The sequence below is a fragment of the Alligator sinensis genome, unplaced genomic scaffold (assembly GCF_000455745.1).
Source record: "Alligator sinensis unplaced genomic scaffold, ASM45574v1 scaffold983_1, whole genome shotgun sequence".
NCBI lineage: Eukaryota > Metazoa > Chordata > Crocodylia > Alligatoridae > Alligator > Alligator sinensis.
The window spans coordinates 1,621,957-1,639,609 of NW_005842015.1; the positions used below are offsets into that span (position 1 = coordinate 1,621,957).

Below are 17,653 nucleotides of genomic sequence, written 5' to 3' on the forward strand. Positions count from 1 at the left end.
CCGCCCCCGAGCGCCGCCCGGCCCGCGCCTCCTGAGCCCGCCCGCCAAGGTGCGTGCCACCCCAGCGTCCACCTCCACCCACCCCCATGCGTCCACTCTGGCCTCGTGTCTCTCCGGGGGCACGGGACCAGCTGCCGCTCTCCATGCCACTCCAGAGTCCACCGCCACCCGCCATGGGTCTGCCCTGGGCTGCCTCTCTGGGGTGGCACTGGAGAGAGGTAGTTAACCCTGCTGGCCTGAAGGCAGGGAGCACCTCTCTACACTGATTAAATGAGGTCTATGTAGAGAGCAGGAGTTGTTGCCTGCCAAGCCTAGTCAGCTTTATGAGAGGCTGGGAGAAGGCACAGAAAGTGGAGTGTTGGTAAGAGGGAGAAGTTGGAGTACAAAAAACAGGGGACAAGGAGGGAGGAGGGCAGTGCTAGGAGAAAAAAGCAAAGGAGCGTAGGAACAAAGTGGGTTGCAAAAGCTAACCGAGGGATGGGATAAGAATCTGGGCTTGCCTCTGGCAGGGAAGCTGGGGGAGGTGAATGGGATGTCAGTGGAGAGGTGGCTAGTCCTGTTTATGGGGGGGGAGAGCTGTATCTCTAGACCAGCTACATAAGATCTATTTAGAGAGAGCACAATGTAGCTCACTTCATCAGAGGCTGGGACAAGACGTGCAGAAAGCAGTGTTGGGGGGAGAGAAGTTGGAGTACAAAAGAGCAGATGGGGAAAGGAGGGCAGTTCTAGGAGGGAAAGCAAAGGAGCAGTAAACCCATAGGTGCAAAGCAGGGCATGAAAGCTAGCCCAGGTATTGAGAGAAGAATTCATAATCCCTGTTTAAACTGTACTTTATGGGGGGAGGGGGAGGACTTCTGGTTCCAGTTTCCCTTTTAGATTAGTTTTTAAAAGCTTTTTGGCCTAAGAACAGCAATGCTGAGATCAGCAATGGAGTGTCCAGGGAGGTTGAAGTGTTCTGCTGCAAGCTTCCGTCTTCCCCAGTGAATGGCACAGCAGTCGGTGTTCATTCATTTTTCACATCCAGAGATGGCCCTGTCTCACCCTATGTAGCTGCCAGGGTGAATAGATGATCTGCCCCCACAGATGCCTTTATTCAGCTATAAAAACCTGCCTTGCTTCTGGTTACTCTGCATCCACAGCCCTGCTGCTCTGGGATTGTGTACATGTAATTCCAAACAAGGCTTTGGACATGCGGAGAATGTGCCCTGAAGTGAGGGTGTGAATTGTCAGCCCACTAACTAGAACTAACTCCCTTGGTGTTTGGTGATACTGTGCACAGAGACCAGTGTAGCTTACTCCAGTCCAGAAACAGTTCCCAAAATGGGAGATATTGTAGGGATAGCTAGGTTGTGCATCTGATACATTGCTTCCTCTGCATGCATGTCTCAGGCCTCAGAGCCCTGATGACAAACTGAAGTTGTCTGCGCTTGAAATGAGCTGTTGGAGGGAAGAACAGAGGAACAAAACTTGGCCACTTTACTTGTGAATTGCAGTGTCTGCATAGGGATTCAGTACAGCTTAATCCTCTTTGAATGTTGATTCAGACAATTTTCAGGAGTGTTTCTGCATAGACACGTCTCCAATTTGTGCATGGGTGCAAGATCTAATTATTCTGCCTTCATAGTACTTCATATTGTTGAAAGCCAGCCCTTAATTAGTTGAAACTAGAGAACAGTTTAACTGCTTTGGAAAACAGAAAAGTTGGTCTTAAGCTGATCTAACTTTGTGGAGACAATTTTCTTCAGTGCCCCCCACCCCACAAGAAACTAACATGATTAGTTCTTTCAAGCTTGGTTCTCAGGCTTTTGCTTGTGGTGTGCTTAAAAGGTGCTTTATCCTAATTCTGTCTAACTGTATGTAGACTCCTAATGTCTTGAAAAGGAGCCGCAGGCTTTTCCTGTAGGGCTGAACAGTGCTTGTTTTAGACTTGTTCTTAGCAGCCACACATTTAAGTGAACATCCGGATTGAGGGAATTGGCAGAGTCTTTCTGAGTGCTAAAGGGCTGAATGAATTGTACTGTCCTGCAAGTTCCATTAGAGAGCCAACCTCCTGTTTCCCAGAAAGCAGAAATGTAGCATTCTATGCAAAAAAATTTAATTGGAGCACATTTATGACTTAATGCTATACCAGTGTCTGGTGGTCTGTAGTAAAAAGTGGATTTTTATTTAGATGTGTGCAGTATACAGGGGGTGTACGTGCTGTGTGTTTTTTGTTTTTTGCCTTGAGACCACTGCTAATGAAAGCATGGCAAGTGGCTCCATCTAGGTTAGCTGTGTGTGGATGAGAACTGCCACTGGGACTCTGGTCTGTTTCTGCTCCTACTTGGGTATCCTCTAGTTGTAACAGTGATGGCCATTCCTGCAGTTTTTCCCTTGCCTTATGGTGGTTTACTTGACTCTGAGGCTAGTAGTACTAGGTGTGGATGACTCATGGTTGCAGTGAAGTGCTAAGCTATTTTGCCCACCAGGGAATACTAAAGAAAAATTATAGATGTGGGTCCATGTCCTTTTAAAAGTGCAGCTGTTCAGCTTCTGCTGCAACCAAGGATTTAGGTCTTGGTGTCCCATCCTGCAGGCAGAGGATTTCTCTCCTATGTTTCTATGGACAGCAGGGACCCTCTGTGTTATATTGCAATTTCATTAGTGACTAACAGGTGCAATTTTGAATAATTATTCAAAGTAGCTGAGGATACAAGAAAGGACACTTTTAATAGAGATTTCTTTAAGGGAATGTGCATCTAGATTCAAGTCATTTGTAAGAAGGGTGCTAAACTCCTTTTGAGCTCCTTTTGAAAATTCATACTTGTAAAGAATGCTATTCTCTTACATGGTTACTGACCAACTTCTCTCTCACTCTCTTTAGAACTTACTGCTGGATCAAAAACAAGATCAAGTGTCTTGGACTGAAGTGTGACAGGGTACCAATGAAGGAATACAAAGAAGAAAGCTGGAAGCACCGTGACTTCCTTCAAGTCTGTTGAGGCTGCTAAGGAAAGAGCCCTGAGCTTTGTATGAGATTTAATCTTAAAAACCAAAGACTTTCTTGAAAGGACTTCTTGTGAAGCTTCCACGTGTTTTAAGTGGTTCCGCTTTGCAAACTATTCTTTTCTATTTATGGGATGCAAAGAATATTCAGCACCTATAGGTGTAAAAAGTTAAATTATTTGTAGTATCTATATTTGTATTTATTTTGATGAATGTTGTTAAGCAGTTATTGGTCTTAATATTGCTTTTTTTGCATTAATGTGTCCATTCCAAATAAATTACTTGAAATGTTCACTTTTTTATTACTATACAATTTGGTACAGTAATTTTTATTGCGTCATGCTGTGGCACTAAGAGTTCACAGACTCCATCTGGAGAGGGAATATAGTAACAGACACTTCTGCTAGCACTAAAATTACCAATGTTCTCTGGCACCAGAAAGCTTTTCTACTGGGGGGGGAATGGAGGGGACAGGGGAGAAGGTCCTGTCTCAATTAGTTTCCAAACAAAAAACTCAGTGGGGGCTACATGTCTACATGTTCATTAATGTGCTGTAATTACAACACATTAAGTTTAGTACCTGTAATTATAGATACTACCTTAATGCATCATAATCGGCACTACTGTGCATTAGCACTGGCACATGCTTTTTTTGGTGATGCTAATGTGTGGTAGACTAATTCTACTGTGCAATAGCACGGGTTTTGTCCACTGCACTAATGCACAGTAGAATTAGTGTACTGCACCTTCAAGCATCTTGTGTAGACACACACAGTTGTATCTAAACTAATGACATGGAAATTGTTGCAATACACTAAGCTTCTGGTCCATCTAACCGGGAATCCAGTGGCTATTGCTTTCATTTTCCTCTGAAACAACTCTATACCATAGAGGGGACAGGATAACCTGTCTTAACCCTCAAAATAAGCAAGTACTTTCCCACTTCTTGAAGCAGAGATATGGATTACCTGTTTCAGGATAACAGAAGGACTGACCTGAAATGTCAGGTTTTGAAAGGCATGCATGTATACACATGCACCTATCTTGTCTTCCATCTCCCTATGTCTCCACAGTTTCTAGATCCAGCAAAGTTCAGGCATGGTGAAGGAAAGAGGCTACTCTCAGGTGTTTCCAATTTTAATGCAAAAGCTGGAAGTGCCATTGGATTGTTTGCTCTTAACGCATACATAATCTAAGGGCTTGGAGAACTTTCGGGTGTACTGAAGTAAAATCTTACAAGACTTACTCCTCACCAATTCTGTTAACATAAAATGATAGCCTCTACAGCTACAATGCTAGGAAAGCCGGGTATAAGGATGGGGTGGTGCAGGGGAAACAATTGGCACTAAAAGCTGACTTGAATGCTGACTTGAATGCAAGATCTTCAGGCCAGTAGCAGGCAACTGAACCTGAAATTGTTAACCAGCTAAAATGACTTGCTTCAATTCTTGCTTGAGGGCATTGCAGGGAATTACAAGTAATAAAAACAGCATGTAGCAGGCATGTAGCAACCAAAAGCAACGTAAGCAGAAATAAGTTTAACAAAAAGGGGCGGACAAAACCTTAACAAAAAGGGGCGGTCCTGGGAAAGAATATGGTTGTGCAAAACCAAGAGGACTAGTGAAGTCAAGTGTGAGTCAAGGCCTGGGTAAGTAACATTTTGCTGGGTGAAGCTGGCTTGTAGATGTCATCTCTTGGGATGTACAGAAGAAAGACCTAGTTCTCTACCTGTGTATGGATGGTAGGTGGAGAGAAACATGTATAGAGATGTCTGATTACTGAAGTAGGATAAAGTACTGTTTCCTTGTCTTCTGCTCCACCCCAGCTTGTTTCTTCCCCTCTGCCTTGTATTATTGCATTTTAGGCTGCCTGCCTTCACTCCTCTAGTGAGGTTTTTATATGCCACATGAAAAAGCAACATGTACAGCCCTTGTATACTACACACATCTAAATAAAAAGCTGTGTTTTATTACAGATTGCCAGATGCTGGCTTAGCATTAAATCATAAATGCTCTCTCCACTTATCTTTTTGTGCAAAATGCTATATAAACTATATATGCCGCATGGTTTAAGTATGGATTTAGGGAGCCAATAGTAGGGACACTTCCCCTGAAAATCTTGGCCAATGTGCCTTTACCTCCACACTAGTAGTGCAAGAAATGATGCCTGCGTCTATTGCTAAACTGAATGGAATCATTGGTTCTGATATCTTTTGTCACTCTAACATTTGCCATATGGGCCTCATGGAGGCACTGATTACAACAGAGTGGAGGGGAGTGGATTTCCAGTTGCTATCCATCCGTATAGCCCCATTGACTTCAGTGGAGGTATCCTGATTAACAACAGCTGATGGTCCAGTCCTGTCTGTTAAGTGCTTGCTATACAATTACAAATTACTTTTTCATCTGTGAAGGCTCTGGAGCATCTGCAATCTGTCAGCTCCATGAATTATTGCAAGGCTTTGTAAGCAGTAGCTTTCTAAGTATATCCACTGCAAAAATATGAAGCAGTGGTTTAATGTATTTTATTTTCAATCTTGGTTGCTGCAGTCAAAATACAGTCATATATGGGTTTTTTTTAAAGTGCTTTTTAATTTTTGTCGACAAAGGGATAAACTTCTGTGTAACCTGAATTATTGAACTTTTTCCTCTTTAGGGGGGATTTTATTCTTTGAAAGATACAAAAACAGAACTAGGTTGACAGCCAGCTGCAAGTAACCAAAGGATGAGACTCCAAATTGTTTGTACAAAATTCCACCTATTGTTGGGCCCACAGTCCGCATCAGGGGATGAACTGATGCACATATCCCAAGCATGGCTCCTGGAGAAGATAGCAGAGAGCAAACATGGAGAATGTATAAGTTAATTGTAGTTACAAAGGAACATAGAGCTGGAATGAACCTTGTGTCACAGGGTCTAGTTTCCTGCTATCAATCACAGGCAATTGCATCACATAATTCCTCTTATCTATCTACACTGTAGTCCATGCCATGCAACACTGCTGCCTTTGTATCTAAATTACTTTATTTCTTTTTGTTTAGTGTCCCTGCATTCTGCAAGTCTGTCGGCATTTTTGACTGGTTAGGAAGAACAAGAGTCCTGTTTTCAGGTATAGGGGCTGCACCCTGAGCTCTGTCTAGATAGCACAATATGTAAGCACACCTGCACTATTCCATTCTAGTGGTTTAGACTGAATACTGGAGTAGCAGGGATCTGGATCAAAACAGAGACTCTGAATCCTTTTCCTGCAGGACAGAGAATTCCTGCAGGACAGAGAATAGTGGAAATCTAACCACGTGTCACATTAATGGGGGTTGAGGAGTGCTGCACTTTCATCCAGAGTGCTAAAAACTAGTTGAGAAATAAGCCAATAAAGAGGGGGTGGGGGTGAGAGGAAATATCTCTGGGAGCCTTCTGGGGGCTGCTACCAGCAAATGAGTAATACCATTGGCCATTGTTTGTGTGATTGTTGGTCCCCTTGTGTAGGCTTGGATGAAACAGAACATGTGTGTTGGTGTTCTGACTGTTCAGGAAGAACAAAAGGGTCTGTTCTCAGGTTTGGGGATCATGTGTGGGGCAATCCCATGAGATGTGTGGATCCCAAAGCTGCCAGTTCTCCTGTGGGAATAACCACACAGATTCTTTCTATCTTTTCCCCCCTCCCTCCTAGCCAGGCATTTGAACTAACCTCATTACTATACACAACTGCTAAACTGGTTTTTAACAGTTGAGCTGGCACTCTTTCTTTCTAAAGCAGAGATCTGGCTTCTAAACTGGCTGGGTTGCCAGGTCTGCACCTCTGAGACACTGAAATCTGCAGTAAGGTAGTAGTGATTTCTGTTTCCTAAAAAACTAGATGGGTCAAAATTAGATCCCGTAGCTGTAAGCACCATTGACCTTTGGGAGGTTTCAATCTATGGTCCACCTCTAGAATGAGCTTGCATTTGTAGGGCTCAAAGTGAAGCGCTTACTGGTACCATTCTAAAAAGTGTCTCATTAAGCCAAATATCTATATGCTGTCTACCTTTCACTCTAACTTGGAAGCAGGCCACATAATGCCAGAAATGGCAGTTGCATTAATTCTTTCTGTGACTACCCCACCTTTCTTTCTGCATGGTCCCTCTCCCTACAATTCTTCCCTCTTCCCAGCCATTTCCCTTGTCTCACACTACAAGTGACCTGTTCTCATTTCCCTTTCCTTGATCTGTTCCCAGCCTCTCACCCTACCTTGTCCAACTCAGCCCCATAATCTCGCTGGCTCAGTTTTCCAAATCACTCACTATAGACTTTAGGGTTTAGACCCAAAGGTGTCTACTAGGCAAGGGCAGTGAGGTCATTGACCTCCCCTTGGTGCTTTTACTTGAGCTCCTACATTTCTGAATACTCTAGCCTCCCTCCTTTTTTGATTTTTATCATGCTACCATGCTAGGATTATAGTGCTGCTCTAGACCAGTTCTCAGATCATCACGCAATAGTGTAGTTTAATTCAAATGTCAGGCAGGTAGCAGGCTATGGATCAGCAGTCTGAATAATGGAGAGAAGCCACACTGAGCTAGGAAAACCAAACAGGGTATGCCCCATCTGTTCCAAAAGCAGGGTCATGTAGCACAATGCAGGCTGCTGGAATGCAGCAATATAGGGTAGGCTGCCATATTGCTGGATACTGGATAAAAGCAGAGCTGAGAGCTCAATTTGTTCAAGCTCCATTTTAACCTCTGGCTATTCTCATACCATTGAACAGAATCACCACCTATGGTGCCATGAAGCAATGAGCCTGTGAAAAGAGACCCCTAAACAGAAACACCTCCCCTCTAAGAGAGGGGATTGAGTTCTGTCAGGCACTGTGCGAAGACAAACTGACTGCTTGAACCAGCATTCCCATCGGCTCTTGCACGTAGATAAATGGCACTCAAACATAGTGTAAAATGCCTTCCTGCCTTTGAAGAGACAAAATCAAAGGGAAATGAATGAAATCATTTCCAGTCTGTTCCTTTCAGCTGAAAGCCCCAGTGATAAATTAAAACTGAATGGTAAAGTCATCAGCCCTAATTGGAAATGGCTTTAGGAATTCAAGCTCTCATCCACAGAGCTGAATGCCTACTGCAAGTAGTGATTAGCATCCTAGAGTGTACATATTTCCTGAGAAATCTACCTATCTAGAAAAGGCAGAGAGCATATCACATTTAGAGCCAGTGGAAAAGAATAATCTATCCCGCCCATCCCTTTGATGAGAGAGGCACCCTATTTTGTGGGTGGGTCCTCTCTCTCGTCATGACTCAACCCTCAGGAAAGTCAGTGGAGAGATTGATTCCTCTGTAGTGGATGCTGAAAAGCTCTACAGAGGACTGTAAATGCAGGGCAGGAATTCCACTGGTGAATACAGCAATCATGTGAATGTGGCTAAAGTGAAATGCTAACACCACATCCTGAATTTTTTATATGAAAAAGCTTGACTATCAACTGTAGCATCAAGGCAGAGCAGGGTGGGACCTTATAAACTCACTCTCACTGACTAATAAAAAGATGAAAATGTAACTAAAAATGACTAATTTGCAGTGTAAATTTCATGTTTGCATAGTCAGGAGATTAGTGTAGCTGATATGTGGGTGGAACAGGTAGTGTGTGGTGCCACCCATGATCGGAAATGGGTGGCAGGCACTTTAATAGCTGTGCCTCTCCATGAGACACCCACGCTGCTATTCCAACCTGCTGCTCCAAAGGACCTGATCACACATGCATTGCCCTGTTGTGTTCAGCCCTCTGGACTGAATGGCTGCCCCTGCCTGAGTGGACTTTATTGTTAAAACGTTTTTGTTTTTTTAATGCAAAAACATAAAAAGGTGAACAGATGGCATTTGGCTTTCGGATCTGGACATGTGACTTATGCCTGGTTTTTCCCTTTCCCTGGCCACCTGCCTTTGCTAAAGCACTGCAATCCACATCTTCCAGCTGCACCCTCTGTTTATCTAGCCCTAAGCCCAAACATCAGACCACCTGTTATTATTTGCACTGCTGAAGGGCTTGAGTAGTTGTGGCCCACTGTGCTAGGCACTGTACAAACATGCACTTCATTCCTGACCTGGTATAGTCCCTACCAGTTTACCCCTCAGCCCACACACAACTCCCTTATTGCAAAGCAATCTTTTCTTGCAACCCACCCTGGAGTGTCACTCCCTCCTCAGTTCCTGTGAAGAGTCTACCAATCTGGCTGAATTGCATGGTGACCTAATAACATACGCAAATAAGGATAAGGATGAGGCCACTGAATTCTCTCATTTGTGTCTGAATGTAGCCCCTGGGCTTTAAAATCAGAGCATGTTCCGTTTCCCCCTGCTCACAAAAGCCCTTTTGAGAGTTAGCTGGATAAGTTCCAACTTTGCTCTATGTTTAAATGCCATTTACTGCCCTTCCCCCATAGCTTTCACTCTTCACTGAACATTTCTTAAATGTCTGAAACTGAAAATTTTAATTTGAGCAGAACTGAGAGCCCAGGAAAATGTAGGCCTTTACCTCAGGAACAGCTAAATGATTTATACCAAACAAACGTTAAGCTTTCATCTATGGTGCATTCAATGGGAATTCTTTCAGCTTTACAAATAAGTCAAGGATGTGACCTTTCCAAAGGTTTTCACCCAGAAGGAATCCAAAAGTGCTTTAAGAAACTTTCCTGACAGGTTGTACAATCTGTGGGTAAAATTGCAACAGGGGTTTGCAAACACTCATGCCTGTGTGTGTCGGGGGTGGGGAGGGTGCACGTGCAAGCCAGAATTTGGAGTTTGACTCTTCCAACACTGGATCCCCTAAAGGAGGGAAACTGCATCTACGTGGTGACCAGAACCATGTGTGCAGTGCTTAAGAGATGGGAAGCATGGTTTGCAGATAAGGACAGCCCAGTTCAGTACGCTCCATTCCACACAAAAGGACTCCTGGCTTCTACACAGGAAGAAAGTAGATGGACAAGGCGAGGGCTATGGAAGGCTTACAGTAATATGACTGGGGTAGCCTTAAGGCACATGCATTTCTAGCTGTACCTTGAGAAACAAATAGATACAACAACATCTGTGTTTACCACTGATTTGCAGCCACTTCTACACTGAAATGTAGAAATGTTTAACAGCCCCTAGAAACCCCCCAAAACAGTCTAAGACAAGGGTAGGCAACTGCAATCCAGATTGTAGATGTTCTTCTGAGATGGCTGGATACATAGTAGTTGGCTCTTCTTCTTTGGGAGGCTTCTTTCACTACAGCAAGGCTTGGAGCTCCAGCTGAGGTTAGCCTGATGCTTAGAAACCCCTTCAGCCTCTTCACCCTTCCTTTCCAATAATGTGATAACTGAGTATCTAACATAACCTACAGCAATCAAGAATTCTTATAAAATTCATCCTTGCAGCATCCCTGTGCAAGCGTGTGCGAGAGAAACTGCATTTTAACTCTGACTGCATAGCTGTTTATGGTAGCAAGATGCATGGCTTGAAGCATTCAAATGTTAAAAAAAACTACGTAAACCTTTCTTTATTGATGGGAATATATGGTCACATGGACTGATATTTGCAAGTGCTACAGAAGTGCCAGCAGCCTGAGCCTTAATGACAACTTGGAATGGGCAGTTGTAAGTGCAGTGTTGCTTGATACTGCATCATTAATGCTGCATGGGTTCATTTCCGTTGCCAACATTCATTGCATGCAGCTGTCCAACCCAGATTTCTCAGGCAATGGCATGTTTAATATAACCAGACCAGTGCCTCAGTGTTAAAGCACCACAGCTGTACTTACGTAACAGTGACAGGGCATGAGGAAGTGCAATAGCCCTAAATCAGGGCTGTCCAACTTCTGAGTGGCTGAGAGGCCACAGACCACATGGGCTGCACACCACACTACACTATGTGGGTTCTCCATCATGCTCCTGCACTGCACCAGTGCCCCTGCATCCTGTGGGCTCCTGCCATGCTGTGAGCCACTTGTTGCTGCACTGGGCTGGTGCACTCTCACCACATAAGGTCACCAGGTCTCTTTTCTGCTCCTGGTCCCTCAGGCTGGTGAGCTGCACCACCCTAGCCCACCCTCAAGTGTGGGGGCAGGCAATAGAAGCCAGGGAAGGGACAGGGAGCCTGGAGACTCTGGTAGTGGTGGTGGCAGCAGCAGCTGAAGTGATGGGGTGGGAAGAGGTACCCAGACTGGGAGCTTAGAGGCCCCAGGTTAAGCCCTCAGGGGCTGCATGTGACCTGCAGACCACTCGCTGCCCTAAATCATGACCTGCCACTTGCTTCCATCGCAGCCTTCTCAAGGAGCAGAGCCATCATTAATTTTCTGTTTCTGAGGACAGATTTGTTGAGGGGCAGAGGGGGGGGGGTATTGAAATGCGACTGAACACACAGGACTGATGCAAGGCCCTGCTGAGCTGAGCCCTTAAACATATGCAGAACTATGCACAGACCCTCTGTGCTGGGGCAGATTTCAGACTACGTCAAAGCTCCATGATTTAGCCTCTTGTTATGTTTCTGGCAGTGCCAATCGCTGCTGGTTGCTGGCTCACTGCAGGCACCCTTGTAACTCTAGCCATGCTCATTCTAAGCAATGTTCATAGGCTGGCAAAGATGTGGGACTAATATAGGTTACCCTTTGTTCTAAGGAAAATTATGCCTGATGTGATGTGCTCAGCCCTTGGAACTCGCCATTCTTCCCGCAGATCTCTAAGTCTCGGCTGACAGCATCGGGGTCAGCAGCACACAGAGGGTTTGTGCACAGGCCAGCTTGCAGTTTAAGCTCGCAGGCTCTAAAAGTCACAAGCCCTGAGCTGGAGTAGGAGGAGCAGCTGACTGAATTTAGGTAAGGATAAAAACCCCATTAAGGAGGCTTACCGGTGTCCAAAGGCGGAACGGCCTTGGTGAGAATGCTGTCTGTGATGACACCCACAGTGCAGAATGCAAACACCATGGGGAGAGAGATGATGCAGTAATGGAACACGTTGGTCATCAGAGCCTGGGTGGCAGAACAGAAAACATCATAGCCTCTTAGAGAGCCAACTCTTGGGCAGCACAAGTGGCACTGTCCTATCAGTGAGGTGCAATCCCCACAGCACTTAATAAAAACAGACTATGCCAGACCCTTAGCTGGTAGAAACTGATACTGGGCCAATGGAACAAAACTGATTTCCACCATATGAGAAGCTGGCACGTTCAGGTCTCTTATCCTACCTTTGTGTTTGTTTAATGCATTATTATATACACTCAGCACATGTCACAAATTATATCCTACAGAACAAGTCAAAACCGCATTTAGCCTAGCTTTGCTAATTCACAAAGTCTGACAATTCTCGTAACCCCTACCCTTCTCCCCACCCCCTTGGTTGTCTCTCCCAACCTTGTGGGAAAGGTTTAATAGCAGAGTAGCATGGTCTCATTAAGTCTTTATTACTTACACAAAACCACCTAACTCATTATCATAAATAATTAAAGCTTAACTACACTTGCCAAAATAACCCAACAAGGTAGGTTATGTAATGCTGTTCTCTGGGATTTCTAATCCAGTTTGTTTATTTACTTGCCAATAGCTTCTCTGTGTTTAGTAATCTGGAGTGGGTCTCCTGGTCATAAATGTATCACTGTAAAAATCTTCTTATTGAACAATCCTTAAGGGAGACATCCTCCCAGCTGCTTAGTACTGTGAGAGGTACTGAACACACAGGTGATGGGGCTAAAGTAGCTTTCAATTCACTCACAATCCTCACCGGTCAAATTAACTCATTTCTCTGGGGCATAGAAAGGAAATTACTCTCTCCCCTGCTCTCGGATGTCTCATCCTAGGGTTAACTTTCAAGGTGTATTTCTTCTATTGTGGTCTAGAAATCCTTTTTATCCTTTGTTAAGCCGGAAGTTTTACTCGTTGTATCATACCAACTGGATTTTTCTTTAATAAAATCCAGTCGGTGCCTCTTGGCTACAGAGTTAAAACAAGCCCAGAAACATTTCTAACTCATGATTTGGTAATGCTGAGGTTAAGAACAAGTTTTTTTTTTTAACTGGATTAAGATCTACAGATTAATTCACTGTCTAGAGACCTGAGAGATAATGGTTGTGACTCTGAGGGGACCTTTGCCTCAGTGTTGGAGGAAGGAGTGCAAGTTCTAGTCCTTGGTGTGCAAGATAGTCAGAACAAAGCAAGGATAACAAAAGCACCTTTTCTAGAGCAAATGCTGGCAGGAACCAAACAGGGATCAGAAATGTACACAGCTACAGCAACCAGCTGTTTCCCAGACATTGTGGTAGCTGTAGTGAATGGTCAGAGCAGATCAATACCAGAATGATAGCTCCTGAATGCTGTGTGGGCCCATCAATCCTGAGCACTAAGATGAGGGAAATGACATAAACATGGAATTGCTGCTGGGAGAATGCCTCCTCCACTTCCTGATGCTCTAGGCTAGGGACAGACATTCAAAAAAGCCTGAATTGATCATTTTGTAACTACAGATATCCCCTCTGACCTGAAAAAATGCTGGCACATGCCTGCAGTGGCTCAGGCTAGAAGCTGGGGGGTGCTAGAGCAGCCCTCCCTTCCCTGCTACAGGGCTGAGCAGAGGGGGGCATGGCCAGGCCCCAGCAGGATGCTGTGATTAGGGAGGGAGTCCCCTCACATCTTCATGACAGAGCAATTATCATTTCTTTTATCAGCATTTAGCACCCCATCAGAAGACAAAGCCTTGCTCATTAGTTCAAGCTCTTCTTAAACAGCTTTTTCCAAAGGAAGGAATGCAGGGACATTACCAGCTGAGCTGTTGATTAGCTCCAAAAGCCCTCACCTGTCTTATCTGCCTTACGCAGCATTAGCTAGCATACCGCATGCTGGCTACGGTCTGTGCTGTGGGAGAGAGGAGGAAGGGGATCTCTGCTTAAGCAGTGAGGTGGGGAAGGGGGAGGTAGGGCAGGGGGAAGCCAGCAGACCTTGTACTGCCTGCAAGTCTCTCTGCCAGAGCTGCAGTCAGGGAGCAGAGAGCCCCTCCCAACCCAGAGAACATGCCAGGATGCTGGGGGAGTCTGATTTAACTTAAACTAGCAAGGGATCTGGGACAGACATTGCATAAACTGGTTTGACCCAAGTGAGTTAAGGCTGATATTACATTCAACCAGGTTTATCTCAAGCCAGTTTCAGCCATTTTCAAACAGGTTTGTGTGTGCTGAACATCTGTTCTGTTACAGGTTTAAATCAGTTTCTGATCACTTAAACCAGTTTATGTGTAATGTTTGTCCCTAGCTGGAAGGCCACAGTCTCTGATGTACATTAGGGTATGCCTGGATGCTGGGACTTGAATTTGTTTTTAAACTGGTTTGTAGACTCAGCATCTTTCTGGAAAGTTAAATGGCTATCTTTTTGTGTATGGCCAAACATACATTTTTATCTGCTTTAAAAGGGGAGGAAGGACTGCTGTTTGGATAAGCACATCAGTTGTTATGATGTAATCGCTATATTTGCATAAGCCTTTGATGATAGAAGTGAGCTAAATTATCTTAGCTTTGACCCTGAATGAAGCAGGGTTATAGTTGGAGTGGTTCTGTTATGCTCTGGCATTACAGCCCTATCTCCACAGCTTGTATGAGTATCCCTTGATAGTAATACAATTGTTACCTCTGCACCCTTTGACACTCTCCCTTGCAGCATGGAGGAAGAGGGTCCAAGTCAAAAAACACCTTCTGCCCCAATATCTGTAATCAGTGCATTAAGGTCCTGCTGATGACAAGTTGCCTCCACACAGCTTATTTCTGCCATGACCTCCGTTATGAAAAGCCACCCCAGAAACGGATGTTTTCTTGGCAACGCCTTGAACAGAGTGCTTTTTAATAAGCTTGACTTGGCGAAAAGGCCTGCAGCTGCCTTTTCCTATGAATAGTTCTCATGGGAAGTCATTCCTGACCCTTGTCTCTCTCAGGCCCAAGCTGTCAGGATGTCCTAAGCCCTCTGGGCATGGTCTAATTGCCAGCTCTGTAATCCTCCCACTCCAACCCCCCTCAGCAGCCACCAGGATCTTCTCGGGCCTGGATTGCTTCCAAATCTGTCATTTTAAGCCACAGTGAGTGGCTTCTCTGCATGAACACAGTGATCGATGCAGTGAAATTTTAATAAGGCTATTTAAATTACTGTGCTTTTACTCATTTCTCATTGTTATTGCTGAAGACATGCCCAGCAAGCTTATGCAGCCTCATTCATACTATTCTTGATACTGTTTAATGCTGCTGCATCCAGCAAATGCATTTAATGAATAAAAGATAACATCTCATTCACTTTGCTTCTCATTTTCTCTTTAAGGCCCTCATTCCTCAGTTGTTTCAATTAATTAAACTGTTGTGCCTTGATAGGAATGTTAAGATGCCTCAAGCTGCTGCATCACTCACAAGACAGCAAGATTAAGGTGGAAACTCAGACTGCACTTGGGTTCTGCAGCTCAAGTGGTTTGGTATTGGTATAACCATTCTGGTTAGTGATAGTGGGCTCACACCTCCCCTTCCTTACAGGAAGAGTTATCATGCTGCTGCTGTAGTTGAAGTGATACCGCCCACATGATGGATACTTTTGTCCTCTTCAGGCATTTTTGAAAATCCCATCTTGACTCTTACCAAGGCTAGCCCCACGCCACCAAAAACGACAACGCCCAACATGAGTAGGGTACGCTCTGTGTAGTAACTAGTTAGCCTTCCAATTACCAGGCCCTGGATCACCTAGAAGAAGGGTGAATAAGAAAAGTTAAATCTTAGCTGAAATCCTTATATCAACCAGTAGGACAGAGCTCTTGCTAGTGTTGCAGGCCAAGAACTGAGAATCGTAACTCTGGTGTTGTCATTCTGACTGTCACTTCACTGAGTGATCTCAGGTGAGATCAGTTCCCATCTCTACTTCAATTTTCCCGTCTGAAAAATGGAAATAAGGTTACTTCACTATCTCAGTTGGTGGCTGTGAGACATCATTCATCAATGTGCATAACATACCCTAGGCTGGATCCTATGTCCTCTGTACGTGCCTAAGGGGTGCTTTTTTGGTCCTTACAAACAGTTTGGATTCTTTTTACATTTGTGTAGTTATGCTCACCCTGCACCTCTTCTTCGGAGCATGTTCAATAGGCTTCACTATGGGTGTTTAGGCACCTAGGTGGCAAGGAATCATTTGGGAACATGTGGAATGCCGAGCAAGTCCCAAGACACTAGTCACAGACAAACCATGATTAACAGATCCCACAGACAGATGAGAGCAGTTCTCCCATTTTCTACCCCAATAACATAGTAGTTGAAGAAGTCATTTACTTGCTCAGGGAGGAACATGTGGGTTTTTAGCCCTGGCCCTCCTTCTCTCATTACTTATAGTGGATTTGGACCTCAATCTCTCACTTCCTAAATCTGCAACCACTAAGCCAAGGGGTAGACATTACCCAGAATGCTCCCAAGCCCTCCTCTTGAAGCTGGCCTACTGGGCAGCCAGTAGGGGAAGAAATGTGGAGCCAAGCAAGAGGAGAACAAATAATTACAGGATGGCTGGCTCAGTGAGATGAATGTTGCCTCAGAGAGGAGGAGGGCCCTGGGTTCTGTCTGTAGCCCCAAGCATCCAGGTCAGATTATGACCTGTTTCTGCCTTGGAAGATTTAGACATGCTGGCAGATATATAAGCCTAGGATCCTGGGTTAGGCAGAGGCTTGTCCTACTTCAAAGAGTTGTTTCAGCTGGGAAAGACCTTGCTTCCCAGGGGGAATTCATTGAGGCAGGAGCCTATTTCAAGCCAGAAAGTTATTTTGTTCAGTGTAAACACAGGCTTGTTCCTACTCTGGGGCTTTTGCTTCAGCTTGCAACATGTTGGCATGGGAATATTTTGAACCACAGAAGTTATAGTAAAATTAAAATCTACAGAAAGGAAATTCAAAATAAACCAGAAATATAATACATACATCCCAAGTTACTAAACAGAAAAAACCCAAAACATCAAAGAAATTAACATTAAACAAAAAATAGATATATATTACTAATGTATACACAGAAAGAATATATATATAAATGTAAAGTTCAAATTGAAACAAAACATTTCAATTGATCCAAAATGAGTTTTTGAAAATGTTGTTTAATGGTCAAAAGTTTAATCAGCTATGTCCCTAAATCTCCCCTGCCTTCAACCCTCCACTGCTTGCTCCACTCTCTGCTTCATGGTAACAGAGTGTATGATGCTACATTTTCATGTTAATTGGGGCATTATACACTACTATATGGTATGGAAGTCAGATACTAGGTTACAAGTTCAAATCTGAACTGGGTGGTTTAGTGATGTGCACTGCTACTGCCTTGTTCAGCAGTTGAGTAACCTACTGTGAAATGAATTTGGAGGGTTCAGCTCACTTCCTATTGGGAAATAACCTCCCCCTTTAGGAAAAAAAACCCCCCAAACTGAGTACCCCATCTGGTGTTAACTGAATGTCTGGTTGGCAGGCTCATCTGAGAGCCCATGGACAGAACGGGCATGAAGAATTGAATCCTCCCTGACTGCAGAAAAAAGCAGGGATGAGACATAATAATGGGCAGCATAGGGAAGGCTGTATTAAGGCAGTTCTTTGCAACTCAGCTGCCAGTCATGGGTGTCAAGCTGACTCCGGTCATGATTCCTCCTGGGAGATTAATAAAAGAAGTATCCAGCTTAATGTAGGG

General features: G+C 44.3%; 1 protein-coding gene and 1 long non-coding RNA gene across 2 annotated transcripts in view; one reads left to right on the forward strand and one right to left on the reverse strand.

Moving 5' to 3' along the window:
• On the forward strand, window positions 1-3,293 carry LOC102388008. Its single transcript, XR_323640.2, has 2 exons — window positions 1-49; window positions 2,864-3,293. It is a non-coding gene; the product is annotated as an uncharacterized LOC102388008 (long non-coding RNA).
• Window positions 3,294-5,512: 2,219 nt separating this feature from the next.
• The window catches only part of SLC22A18 (solute carrier family 22 member 18), a 105,448-nt gene continuing 93,307 nt past the window's right edge, over window positions 5,513-17,653 (reverse strand). Inside the window, 3 exon segments of the mRNA XM_025202121.1 lie at window positions 5,513-5,805; window positions 11,843-11,963; window positions 15,590-15,691. Coding sequence (XP_025057906.1) covers window positions 5,618-5,805; window positions 11,843-11,963; window positions 15,590-15,691 — 411 coding nt within the window. The 3' untranslated portion in view covers window positions 5,513-5,617.